Below are 13,502 nucleotides of genomic sequence, written 5' to 3'. Positions count from 1 at the left end.
CCACCTGTCTCCATCCGGACTATACAATGAATTGACGAGAGCACTATAAAACTAATGCAAATACCCGAATTTATAACAATGTAAGCCCATCTCTAGCAAAGCACTTAGGTTAAAGAGCACCAGCTGGGATGCGCATTGTTAAGTGTTATTTAAAATGAAGCCTGCAGTTTCCACTTGGGAGGTGGAAACTGTATGGAACTTAACTCCTTTTCACTTCTATAACACCTCAGCTTGGTTAGAGGGTGTTGGCTATTTTCGGCACTGTTATCACAACCTGAACAGGTTCCCATGCATACACAGAGCCACCGTCAAAAACAGCTACTCCACTCAACACTTCAACTGTGGCCCTTACCGGTTACGAGGGCCTCTGGAAATTTTTCTAAATATCAGAACCAGAAAGGGGTCAAAGCCCTAAAAGACTATTAACATAGAGGCTTACGAATTATTAGCCCTAATTATACCGAGATCAGTAAATTCTGTCATCCAACCTGTTTCTGGCCCACAAGGCTTTCTGAATTTTTAGGCCCGATCCATAGCTGTTCTTCTTTCCTTAATGAAGGATAATACCCGATTAATTATACAGGACTTATGCACATAAACTTAAATTATATACTGTAAATTATTTATTTGTTTACATTAATGTCTGTCTTCCCCTCTAGGCTGTAAGCTCATTACAGGCAGGGAAACTGTCTGCTAAGTCTGTTTCACTGTAATCTTCCAAGTGCTTAGTAGGGTGCTCTGCACATAGTAAGTGCTCAGTAAATACCACTGACTGAATACACATCCCGTATAACTTGCCCAAGTTCAAAGCACAATTGCCGGATTGACAGATCTGGGACGAAGGAACACAGTCCTTGCCAGAGAGAAGAGTTTGGCTGAAATTTACCTACACAGCAGAAATAACAAGTTATTGCAAACCAAGAGCAATTACTCAACAGGAACAATTATTTCACACTATAATATATTCCAACCAAATGATAAATAAGCACATGATCTCCTGAAATAGAATAGTGAGGCTCCTGGTCCATCACCTTTCACCAACTACAGTCAAAACACTTTTCGGTGGTAATACGGAGAATTACATATGAGCCAAACTGGAATACAAAATGACAGGGAGAAAGGTTCAATATTAGCTAGTTCTCAAAGGCTATTATTTTTGGATATCACTAAACAATGAAAAGAGCCTCACTTGAGAACCCCGATCTAAAATAGATTTTTAGAAAACTAAACGCTTTTAAAAAGCTAAAATTCACACACACAATTAAGGGGCATAATTGTTAGAACAACTCTTGGATTTATATCATTAATATATCCAACTCTCAGCCCTACAGCACTTACGTACGTATCTGTAATTTATTTAATGTCTGTCTCCCCCTCTAGGCTACAAGCTCCTGTGGGCGGGGAATATGCTTACCAACTCGGTTGTACTATATTCTCCCAAATGCTTAGTACAGGGCTTTCCACACAGGAAGCATTCAATAAATACAATTACGTACAGCTTCATGTCAAAGTAAGGGAATACTTTTGCTTCCACACCTGGAACATGGAGAGAACTCAGGGGGACTTACAAAATAATGACAGAATCTTGGTTACATAACTGGACAGGGCAAAAGAAAAATTCTGTACTTTCCTTGTAAGGAACTACAGTGTTCTTTAAACAGGTGTAAAGACTTATCGCTTTCTCAGGGCTTTGTTATTTCTCAATATTTTAATCAAACACTGAAATAATCTCCAAATGTACTTTACTTGATAAGTTCCTTAAAGCAATGATCTCATGACCTGCTGAGAAATTTGCCAACGTGAAAGTTTAATATCACGTAATCAGTTATCCAGCTATGAGGATTATTCCTATTCAAATACACCAGGCTATTAAAAGCGATAAGAAAGGGTCACCCAATTCTTAGAAAAAACCCAAAAAACTTCAGCACTTATATCTGGCACCCCTCAACAACATTTTAGGATTTCATTTTCAGCACTACATTTATTAGGCTAAGGAGAAAACAAAAACTAAACTCAAGTTCTCTTGAAAGACTGTGGGATATACCTTGCAGGGCCGGTGGAAAAAATGTTTCTCAATATACTGGAGGCTTTAGCAACTGGTTTCGGTCACAGGATAACTCATGCACTTTCACAATGACACATTTTTGGAAGCTTCACAGCATACCTGGCTCATTTAAAAGAGCCCAGCTTGACTACTGAAAGTCCGAGTTGCTAATTCTTTTCGCAATTGGCTTGAAAGATCACAACAAGACAAACTGAATACGATCTGAATTAATCTGATATGAATACACAGTGGACCTATTACAAATCTGTAATCAACATATCAAAACCCATCACAAATTAAGCTTTCCACAATTATCCCAGGCCTACTGGCCTGATGTAGAATGAGCATTTTTTTTTTTTTGGTTGTTCTTGTTTGATAAACTACTTAGAGGAGGCAGGGATATGTACTATCTAAATCCTGGAAACAATTTTACCAAAAGAATCTTTATGCACTTGCCCAAGTTTCTTTTTAAAAATAAAACATTTTCCCCATAAAATTTCCAAAAGAGCACGTTAAAAAGTAAAAGGAAGTTCAATTTAATACTTACAGAAACCTATTAGGTTCATCTGAAAAATCACTAATAAAAATAGTATTGCTTGAGAACTGCCTCAGAATGGTTCATTCCAACACTTTCTGAGATCAGTCGCTATTTTTTCTAACGTCAAGCTCGCTTTCATTTCTAAAAAAAACTATGAATATGATTAACAGTTCTACTTCACACTTAAATCATGGTGAGACTTCACCTAGATTAGTTTTAAATTCTGTTCTTTAAATGGAACATACATATACACATAAAAAAAACCTCTCCAGAGCTGGTCTGGCTCAAAAAGTCATGAAATGTGTTGGTACAAGCTAATTAAGGACCATTGTAACTTAGAATGCTTCTTCTTCCAATTACGGGAACTAATGAAAAGCTTAATCTAAAAAGCTGACAACCCTCTATTACTTGTAGTATTCCTGTCATTACTCTATCCCCTGTTCAAATGACAATAGGAACTACCTGGTAGCTTCCAGTTGGGGAAGCAGCGTGGCTCAGTGGAAAGAGCATGGGCTTTGGAGTCAGGGCTCATGAGTTCGAATCCCAGCTCTGCCACTTGTCGGCTGTGTGACTGTGGGCAAGTCACTTAACTTCTCTGTGCCTCAGTTCCCTCATCTGTAAAATGGGGATTAAGACTGTGAGCCCCACATGGGACAACCTGATTCCCCTATGTCTACCCCAGCGATTAGAACAGTGCTTGGCACATAGTAAGCACTTAACAAATACCAACATTATTATTCCAGATCTCAGTCCTTATGACTGTAGAACAGCACATACTTTCTTACATACTTACATACTTACAATCGTTGGACCAAAGGGAGTAAAGCTGTCTGTGCCGTGACCCATAAGAAAAGGAAATGAATATTCATAACTCATATATACTGAATATAAAATACTTCCAATCTATAGTCTGACATTCTTTTGAAAACGAGTTACAGGTGACTCAAATATATGCCATTGAAGCCGCAGTGGTTTAGGAGACCAAAGGTACTGGGCGTCCGGGGAGAAAAGAACATTAATTTGTCACTTCACCTGCTATCTAAGATATGGAATTGGAGAGTTCAGAACTTGCAAAATCTGCCAAATCTCATTTCTTTTCGAAGGACACTCCCTCCTCTGAACGGATTTCAGTGCTTTTTTTAAAAAATAACAAAAAAAAAACTTCTCAGTCTTGGAAGGGTTCTGCTATAGATTCCCCCAAACAGTTAAAGCAATGTTCTTGTTGTTGCAACTTGAAGTGGCTTGCAACAGTGAAAAAAGGAGAGAGCAAACAGAAGGATAATTAGTGACTGTACCACCCGGAGTGTTATGTAAACATTAAATAGCAGAAAGGTGGGGAAACACAATGAGCAGATGATAAACTTCCCAAATGACTGCAGTTAAGAGGAAGTGTGCTTTAGTTTAGGGGCTCTCATAATGTGTGTGATTGGGCCGCCATGGTTTTTTGAGGAGAAGAATCTTGACGATCCCTTGTTTTTTTATTTTTCATTTCACAACATACATTTGGGAAAACTTAAATGGCTGGTAAATATCTGGGTCACTCACTAGCCTTGGGACTATGGCTCCCATTTTACAGTTATCCCACCGGGATATAACCTCCAGCATCTAGGCAGGTGAAAAGCAGAGGGTATTGGAAAGGAAGGTGTGTGAAATAGGTTAGATGTTCCTGGAATACACGGACAGGGGAATGAGGAATTGCTAGCTCTGAGAGTAAGGATAGAAAGAAACCCGAATCGAATCGTTGGTTGTGGAGAAGAGGGAGGGGTTTTCAGGAACCTTCCCCACATGCCTCAGGCTAGATGAGCGGAAAAAGTTGTGTTTAAGGAGGTGGCCAGAGAGGAAAGGGGAACTGGAAGTTCAGGGGCAGTTGGTGAATCAATCGATCACATTTACTGAGCATTTATTGTGAGCAGAGCCCTTGAGAGAGTACAACAGATTTGATGGACATGCTTCCCCTCCATCAAAAATATTTGGAGGGCTTATTGTGTGCAATGCACTGCATTAAGCACTTGGGAAAGTACAATGCAATAGATTTTAGGTGATGTTTCAATGGATGGGAGAGGGGTCCTGCGGGAAGAAAAGAGTGGTGGTGGGGGCTCGAGAAAAAGTAGAATCAAGTGACTCAGAAGCTTAAAAGGATGGAGATTTTCCTAATGGGAAGTAAAGGAGGGTTATAAAACATAGGAAAACATAGGGAGTGGTGGTGGGATTGGAGAAAAAGGAGGATCAAGTGATTGGGGAGTTTAAAAGGACTGAAATTTTCGTAAAATCTCATTTTAATGAGAAGCAGCGAGGCTCAGTGGAATGAGCACGGGCTCGGGAGTCAGAGGTCATGGGTTCTAATCCCGGCTATGCCACTAGTCGACTGTGTGACTTTGGGCAAGTCACTCGACTTCTTTCTGCCTCACTTACCTCATCTGTAAAATGGGGATTAGGCCTGTGAGCCCCAGGTGGGACAACCTGATTACCTTGTACCTCCCCAGCACTCAGAACAGTGCTTGGCACATAGTAAGTGCTTAACAAATGCCATCATCATTGTTATTATTATTATAAAGGGAGATGGGAAAGTAGAGTTATACGACAAAGGAAAACATAGGGAGCGGCGGTGGGGTTGGGGAAAAAGGAGGATCCAAGTGACTCTGGACTTGAAAAGGACTGAGATTTTCCTGAGGAAAGTTAAGGAGAGTCATACGACATGAAGTAACGTAAAAGAAACAAAGATATAGGGTTTTGGAAGGGAAGGGTATTTGGAGAGGAGGTCAGAGGTCCCTGGACTCCAAAAGATTAGAAGTATGATCTCAGTGCTTAGAACAGTGCTTTGCACATAGTAAGCACTTAACAAATACCATCATTACTATTGTATCCACAAGAAAGACAGATTGATCTGCTGGAGATCAGAGGAAGTTTTGTTTTGTTCTGTTTTGCTGTGCTGTCTCCCCCGTTTAGACTGTGAGCCCGTTATTGTGCAGGGATTGTCTCTGTTACCGAATTGTCCATTCCAAGCGCTCAGTCCAGTGCTCTGCACATAGTAAGTGCTCAATCAATACGACTGAATGAATAAATCTATGATTCTATTGATCTTGACGGTATTGATGCCTACTTGTTTTGTTTTGTTGTCTCTCTCCCCCTTTTAGACCGTGAACCCGTCGTTGGGCCGGGATGGTTCTCTCTGCTGCCCAACTGTCCATTCCAGGGGCTCAGTCCAGTGCTCTGCACATAGTAAGCGCTCAATAATTACGATTGAATGAATGCCCGATTACTTGTTTTGTTGTTTTGCTTTGCTGTCTGTCTCCCCCATTTAGACCGTGAGCCCGTCGTTGGGCCGGGATGGTTCTCTCTGCTGCCCAACTGTCCATTCCAGGGGCTCAGTCCAGTGCTCTGCACATAGTAAGCGCTCAATAAATATGACTGAATGAATGCCCGATTACTTGTTTTGTTGTTTTGCTTTACTGTCTGTCTCCCCCATTTAGACCGTGAGCCCGTTATTGGGCGGGGATAGTCTCTCTGTTGCCCAAGTGTCCTTTCCAAGCGCTCAGTCCAGTGCTCTGTACCCAGTCAGAGCTCAATGAATAGGATGGAATGAATAAATCTATGATTCTATTGATCTTGATGGTATGGATGCCTGCCTACTTGTTTTGCTTTGCTGTCTCTCTCCCTCTTTTAGCCTGCGAGCCTGTCATTGGGTGGGGACGGTCTCTCTCTGTTGCCCAACTGTCCATTCCAAGCGCTCAGTCCAGTGCTCTGCACCTAGTAAGGGCTCGATGAACAGGATGGAATGGATGATTTGGGAAGCGGGGCCCCAGGAGGCTGCGAATCCTGGGAATGGCGGGGATTGGGAGAGTCCCAGGAGGAGTGGGGTGGGAATTGGCTCTGTGGAAAGTAGCCCGGGCTTGGGAGTAGGAGGTCATGGGTTCGAATCCCGGCTCTGCCACCTGTCAACTGTGTGACTGTGGGCAAGTCACTTCACTTCTCTGGGCCTCAGTGACCTCATCTGTCAAATGGGGATGAAGACGGTGAGCCTCACGTGGGACCCTGCACCTCCAGCGCTTAGAACAGTGCTTGGCACACAATAAGTGCTTAACAAATGCCATCATCACCATTATTATAAAGGGAGACAGGAAAAGTAGAGTTAAATGACCACAAGGAAAACACAGGGAGCGGTGGTGGGGTTGGAGAAAATGGAGGATCCAAGTGACTCTGGCCTTGAAAAGGACTGAGATTTTCTGAGGAAAGTTAAGGAGAGTCGCACGACACGAAATAACGCAAAAGAGAAAGATATCGGGTTTTGGAAGGGAAGGGCTATTTGGGGAGGAGGATGGAGGTCCCTGGACTCCAAAAGGAGAATGATCCTGGTGCTTAGAACAGTGCTTCGCACATAGTAAGCGCTTAACAAATACCATGATTATCACTGCATCCACAAGCAAGACAGGCTGATCCGCTGGGGATCAGAAGCAGTTTTGTTGTGTTCTGTTTTGCTCTGCTGTCTCTGTTTGGATTTGAGTCAGGGAGACCTCGGACTCCCAAGCCCGGGCTCTTGCCACGGAGCCACGCTGTATCTCCCCCAGCGCTTGGAGCAGTGCTGTGCGCATGGTAAGCGCTTAACAAATACCAACATTGTTAAGAGAAGCAGCGTGACTTAATGGAAAGAGCCCGGGCTTGGGAGTCAGAGGTCATGGGTTCTAATCCTGCCTCTGCCACTTAGCTGAATGACTGTGGGCAAGTCACTTCACTGGGCCTCAGTGACCTCATCTGTAAAATGGGGATTAACCGTGAGCCTCACGTGAGACAACCCGATGACGCTGCATCTCCCCCAGCGCTCAGAACAGTGCTCTGCACATAGTAAGCGCTGAAGAGACACCAACCTTATTAAGAGAAGCAGCGTGGCTCCGTAGAAAGAGGCCGGGCTTGGGAGTCAGAGGTCATGGGTTTGAAACCCGCCTCTGCCACTTAGTTGGGTGACTGTGGGCAAGTCACTTCACTGGGCCTCAGTGACCTCATCTGTAAAATGGGGATTATTCTTGTCTGCCCATCTCCCCCGATTAGACTGTAAGCCCGTCAAAGGGCAGGGAATGTCCCTATCTGTTGCCGATTTATACATTCCAAGTGCTTAGTACAGTGCTCTGCACATAGTAAGCACTCTATAAATACTATTGAATGAATGATTAACCGTGAGCCTCCTGTGGGGACCACCTGATGCCCCTGTATCTCCCCCAGTGCTTAGAACAGTGCTCTGCATATGGTAAGTGCTTAAGAAACACCAACATTATTAAGAGAAGCAGCGTGGCTGAGTGGCAAGAGCCCGGGCTTGGGAGTCAGAGGTCATGGGTTCGAATTCTGCCTCTGCCACTTAGTTGGGTGACTGCGGGCAAGTCACTTCACTGGGCCTCAGTGACCTCATCTGTAAAATGGGAAATAACCGTGAGCCTCCCGCGGGGACCACCTGATGCCCCTGTATCTCCCCCAGCGCTTAGAACAGTGCTCTGCACATGGTAAGCGCTTAAGAAACATCAACATTATTAAGAGAAGCAGTGTGGCTGAGTGGCAAGAGCCCGGGCTTGGGAGTCAGAGAAGCAGCGTGGCTGAGTGGCAAGGGCCCGGGCTTGGGAGTCAGAGGTCAGGGGTTCGAATCCCGCCTCGGCCACTTAGCTGTGTGGCTGCGGGCAAGTCACTTCACTGGGCCTCATCTGTAAAAGGGGGGTTAACCGTGAGCCCCAAGTGGGACCACCTGATGCCCCTGTGTCTCCCGCAGCGCTTAGAACAGTGCTCCGCACCGAGTAAGCGCTTAACAAATACCAACATTATCATTATTATTAAAACGGGGATGAAGACTTTGAGCCTCCCGGGGGCCCGGCTGATGCCCCTGGATCTCCCGCAGCGCTTAGCACAGCGCTGCGCGCACAGTCAGCGCTTGCGGCATACCGCCATTCCCACCGGCGGTCCCGGCGCTCTCACCTCGCACGTCCCCGGCGAGGGCCCGCCAGGTGGGCGCGTAGCCGATGCAGTGTCCGCACCAGGAGGAGTAGAACTGGAGCAGCCAGGCGGCCGAGCAGTTGGCCGTGGCCCTCCGCACGCTGCCGCTGTCCAGCACCCACACGGCGTCCCGGCCGGCCCGGTACAGCTTGGCCGCCCCGCCGGGCCCCGCCGCGGCGCCGGACAGCAGCGGCAGGAGCAGGAGCAGGAGCGGGAGAGGGAGCGGGAGCGGGGGCGGGGGCGGGGGCGGGAGGGGCGGCGTGCGGGGGGCGGCGGCGGGAGGCCGGTCCTGGCGCTGCGGGCGCGGGGCCCCGGCGGCGCGCGCGGCCGCCATGTCGGCTGTGCGGGCCCCGGGCGGCGCCGCGCTGACCTCCGACCCTAGCAACCGCGCTCACGTGACCCCGCGGCCCGCCCTGGTTACCGGCCTCCACAGCGCCCCCTCCCGCCCACCGGGGCCTCCGCTCTCCCCTTTCCCCTGCCTTTGCTTTGCTTTGCTTCCGATCTTTCTCTCTCTTTCCTTTTCTCCTTCTCTCTCTTCTTTCTCCCTCTCTCTTCCGTTCGGTCTCCCTTTCTTTTTCTCTCTCGTTGTCTCTTTCTTTCTCTCCCTCCCTTTCCCCCTTCCCCCTCTTCTTTCCTCTCTTCTCTCCCTCCCTCTCCTCTCTTTTCTCTCCCTCCCCTCTTCTCTATTCTCTCCCTCTCTCTCCCCTCCCTCCCCCTCCTGTTTTCTCTCCCTCTCCTCTCCTCTCTTTTCTCTCCCTCTCTCTCCTCCCTCCTTCTCCTCTCCTCTCTCCCTCTCTCTCCTCTCTCTTCTCTCCCTCCCCCTCCTGTTTTCTCTCCCGTTCCTCTCCCTTCTCTCCCTCCCTCTCCTCTCTCTTCTTTCCCTCCCTCTCCTCTCTCTTCTCTCCCTCCCTCTCCTGTTTTCTCTCCCTCCCTCTCCTCTCTCTTCTCTCCCTCCCCCTCCTGTTTTCTCTCCCTCCCTCTCCTCTCTCTTCTCTCCCTCCCCCTCCTGTTTTCTCTCCCTCCCTCTCCTCTCTCTTTTCTCCCTCCCTCTCCTCTCCTCTCTGTCTCCCACCCCCTCCTGTTTTCTCTTCCTCCATCTCCTCTCCTCTCTCTTCTCTCCCTCCTCTCTCTCCTCTCCTCTCTCCCTCCCTCTCCTCTCTTCTCTCCCTTCCTCTCCTCCTCCTCATCCTTCCCTTTCCCCCTCTCTCGGCCTCTCTTTTTTCCCCTCTTTTGCCTCTCTCTGTGTCTCTCCCTCCCCCTTCTCCTCCCTCCACCCACCTTGCCACCCCTGCCCCTCAGCTGCTATGGAGTTGTGGGATGGCCTCCAACCCCTCCTCAGAGACTAACCCCAAGCCCCATCGCTTCAGCCCTATTTGCACAGACAAACCATATTATTATTATTACTACTATTAATAACAAAAATCATGCTTTTTGTTAAGAGCTTACTAGGTGCCAGGCTCGGAACTAAGCACTGGGATAGATGCAAGCATCAGTCCACAGACACAGTCCTCGCTCCACATAGGGCTCACTGTCTTAATCCCCATTTTATGGATGAGGTAACTGAGGGACAGAGAAGTGAAGTGACTTGCCCAAGTTCACCAGCAATCAATTAATCAATTGTATTTATTCAGCACTTACTAAGTGCAGAGCACCTTACCAAAGCACTTGGGAGAGTACAATGTAACAGCATTAGCAGACATGTTCCCAGCCCACAATGAATTTACAGTCTAGAGGGAGACAAGAGCCAAAGGGAGGATTAGAACCCAGGTCCTTCTGACTCCAAAGCCCATGCTCTATGCACTAGTCCACGCTGCTTTTCTAGGTAAAAGAAGGAATTATAAAACATTTTTTCTACTCAGCATCGTCATATCAAAGTTTTTTTTTCTTTTCCCTTTAATGGTGAAATGCTGCACAATTCTGCACACCTACACACTTTTTTCACCATAAAGGCAGATCCTGACATCCCAGGACTCAGGGGCCCATTGTGGCATCTCACCAACCCCTGTGTCGGGTCACTTTATCGTGATGGGATGCCATTTTGTCCCACTGGGACAAAGTGGTCCCCGGTAGCTCATCTTCTTGGTCCAAACACAGGGGACCTAATGCTTTGGCTTGAAACATTCATTCATTCATTCATTAAATCATATTTAGCTTGAAACATTCATTCATTAAATCATATTTACTGAGTGCTTATTGTGTGCAAAGCACTGTACTAAATGCTTGGGAGAGTACAGTATAGTGATAATAATAATAAGCAGACACATTCCTTGTCCACAAGGAGCTTACAGTCTAGACAGCGAGCTTACATCTCACGTGGACAGGCTATCTAGAGAGGGTTTTGCCTGAGTTATTTGGCTCCACTGACTAGAGGGTCCATTAGGAGCTTGCTGCATCATTTCTCACACTAGATACCTCTGCCTTGATAGAGGAGCAGAAATTGGATGAGGTAGGACAGCAGCCACCTCAAAACTGACGTCTCTGCCAACTCTAGGACATCTGCTCGGTGGCAGGTAGAGAGGCAGCGTGGCCTAGTGGGCTGAACACAGGCCTGACAGTCAGAAGGACCTGGGTTCTAATCTTGGCTCCGCTACTTGTCTGCTGGATGAAACCTTGGTCAAGTCATTTAACTTCCCTGTGCCTCAGGTTAATTCCTACTGAAAGAAATATAGTCTATTCATAATGATAGAAATCTGACAAGTAAAATAAATTTCTTTTTACCCAGGAGGAACTGCTTTGTAGATAATATTGCTCATTTATAGTATAGAGTTTAAAATGCTGTACGAATTAAATGCATATGAATGTCCATATCGCCACTAAATTACCATACCCGGCTCCTCTCTGGTCTCCCTGCCTCCGATCTGAACCATTTGCTGCTACAAGAAACATCTTCCTGGAGCGCTGCTTGGCAAGTATCTCTCTTCTCCTCAAAACTTTCCACTGGCTCCCCCTGTGCCTGCGTGTCAAGCTCAGTTGATTTCAAGTGCCCTCACCAACTCACTTCATTTTACAGATCTGCTCTCTACCTGCAGCTCCTTCGCCAACCCACCTTCCTCCCAAGGTAATCTTCCAACAGAGCAAACAGCCTGGGAGTTGTAGGACACGGGTTCTAATCCCGGCTCTGCCTCTTATCTGCTGTGTGACCTTGGGCAAGCCGCTTAACTTCACTGTGCCTCCATTACTCATCTGTAAAATGGGGATTAAAACGGTGAGCCCCACGTGGGACAACCTGATTACCTTGTATCTCAGCGTGGCGCAGTGGAAAGAGCACGGGCTTTGGAGTCAGGGCTCATGAGTTCGAATCCCAGCTCTTCCACTTGTCAGCTGTGTGACTATGGGCAAGTCACTTAACTTCTCTGTGCCTCAGTTCCCTCATCTGTAAAATGGGGATTAAGACTGTGAGCCCCACGTGGGACAACCTGATTCCCCTGTGTCTACCCCAGCGCTTAGAACAGTGCTCTGCACATAGTAAGCGCTTAACAAATAGCAACATTATTATTATTATTACCCCAGCACTTAGAACAGTGCTCGACACATAGTAAGCGTGTAACAAATAGCATAATAATAATAATTGTTATCATTATTATTAACTCCTCTGTGCTCAGTTTCCTCGTCTATAAAATGGAGATTAAGAGTGTGAGCCCTATGTGGGACCCTATTTATTTTGTTAATGAATTGTACATCGCCTTGATTCTATTTAGTTGCCATTGTTTTTACGAGATGTTCTTCCCCTTGACTCTATTTATTGCCACTGTTCTTGTCTGTCCCCCGATTAGACTGTAAGCCCATCAAACGGCAGGGACTGTCTCTATCTGTTGCCGACTTGTTCATCCCAAGCGCTTAGTACAGTGCTCTGCACATAGTAAGCGCTCAATAAATACTATTGAATGAATGAATGAATGACTGTGTCCAACTCGATTATCTTGGATCTACTCCAGTGCTTAGTACAGTGCAGGGGACAAAGTAAGCACTTAACAAATACCGCTATTATTATTATTACTACTAATGATAAAATGGGGATTAAAACTGTGAGCCCCCTGTGGGACATGGACTGTGTCCAACCTGATTAGCTTGTAACTACCTCAGCACTTAGTATTATGCCTGACATAAAGTAAGTGCTTAACAAGTACCATTAAAAAAAAACAGGTAGAGTCCTCATTTAAGTCCAACAAGACACCATCTCACCTGCTTGGGAGAGAAAAATGATCTGAAAAGCATAAATGGGCTACGGGAAACAGGCAGGGAGTAGTAGAAGAACTGAGAGTAAAGTGGAGTAAAAGAGTTGTGTTGCATAAAGAAGCCCGTCTATATGTTGCTGCTGATGTTAATGAATGAGGTGGTTACAGTAGATTATAAGGCTTCAAGAAAGGTCATAAACTCAGGTCAGCATGCAAGGCTATGAAGAGCAGTGAGAGAAAATTTCCCAAATCATAAATCAGGACACCCGAAAATTTGGGTTAAAAAAACTACATTGTACATGAGCTTTACAGTAAGGGGTTTTTTTTTCCACTCTAACATTATACAACTCTAGGAAAACAATTTAAAAATGCCAGTTTAAAGTGTTTGGTTAAATGGAGTGTTAGCCTCAGGAAAAATCCATTCAACAGGTCAAACAGCTTAATTACCTAATTTCCCACTGGGGTAGTATTACAGTACCATCCCGAAGCCAGACTATATTCCTTAAAAGGTTCATTTTAATATGATAGTTTCTAAAATTAACACTTGCTATGAAAGGGTGAAAACATCACAAACCAACCAACCAGATAAAAGTAGTAACTATAAAGCATTTTTTTTCTACTCAGCTTTAATATACCAAGGTTGGGGTTTTTTTTCCCTTTCCCTTTAATGGTGAAATGATATACTATTCTGTATATCTCTTTCTCTACATCTTGAACACAAAGATACAGAATGGGGCTTACAGCTTTGAAAGGCACTGCTTTTCAGAACTCAGCA

The 13,502-nt window shown here is 45.8% G+C and overlaps 1 protein-coding gene across 1 annotated transcript in view; it reads right to left on the bottom strand.

The window, feature by feature from the left end:
* The window catches only part of QSOX2 (quiescin sulfhydryl oxidase 2), a gene marked incomplete at its 5' end in the record, with an annotated part of 39,266 nt that extends 30,503 nt beyond the window's left edge, over positions 1 to 8,763 (bottom strand). Inside the window, one exon of the mRNA XM_029063159.1 lies at positions 8,535 to 8,763. Within this exon, the coding sequence (XP_028918992.1) occupies positions 8,535 to 8,763 (229 nt within the window). The remainder of the gene's footprint in view (positions 1 to 8,534) is intronic.
* Positions 8,764 to 13,502: the final 4,739 nt, after the last annotated feature.

The sequence above is a fragment of the Ornithorhynchus anatinus genome, chromosome 4 (assembly GCF_004115215.2).
Source record: "Ornithorhynchus anatinus isolate Pmale09 chromosome 4, mOrnAna1.pri.v4, whole genome shotgun sequence".
Classification (NCBI taxonomy): Eukaryota; Metazoa; Chordata; class Mammalia; order Monotremata; family Ornithorhynchidae; genus Ornithorhynchus; species Ornithorhynchus anatinus.
This window is presented reverse-complemented; position numbering and strand designations above follow the sequence as displayed.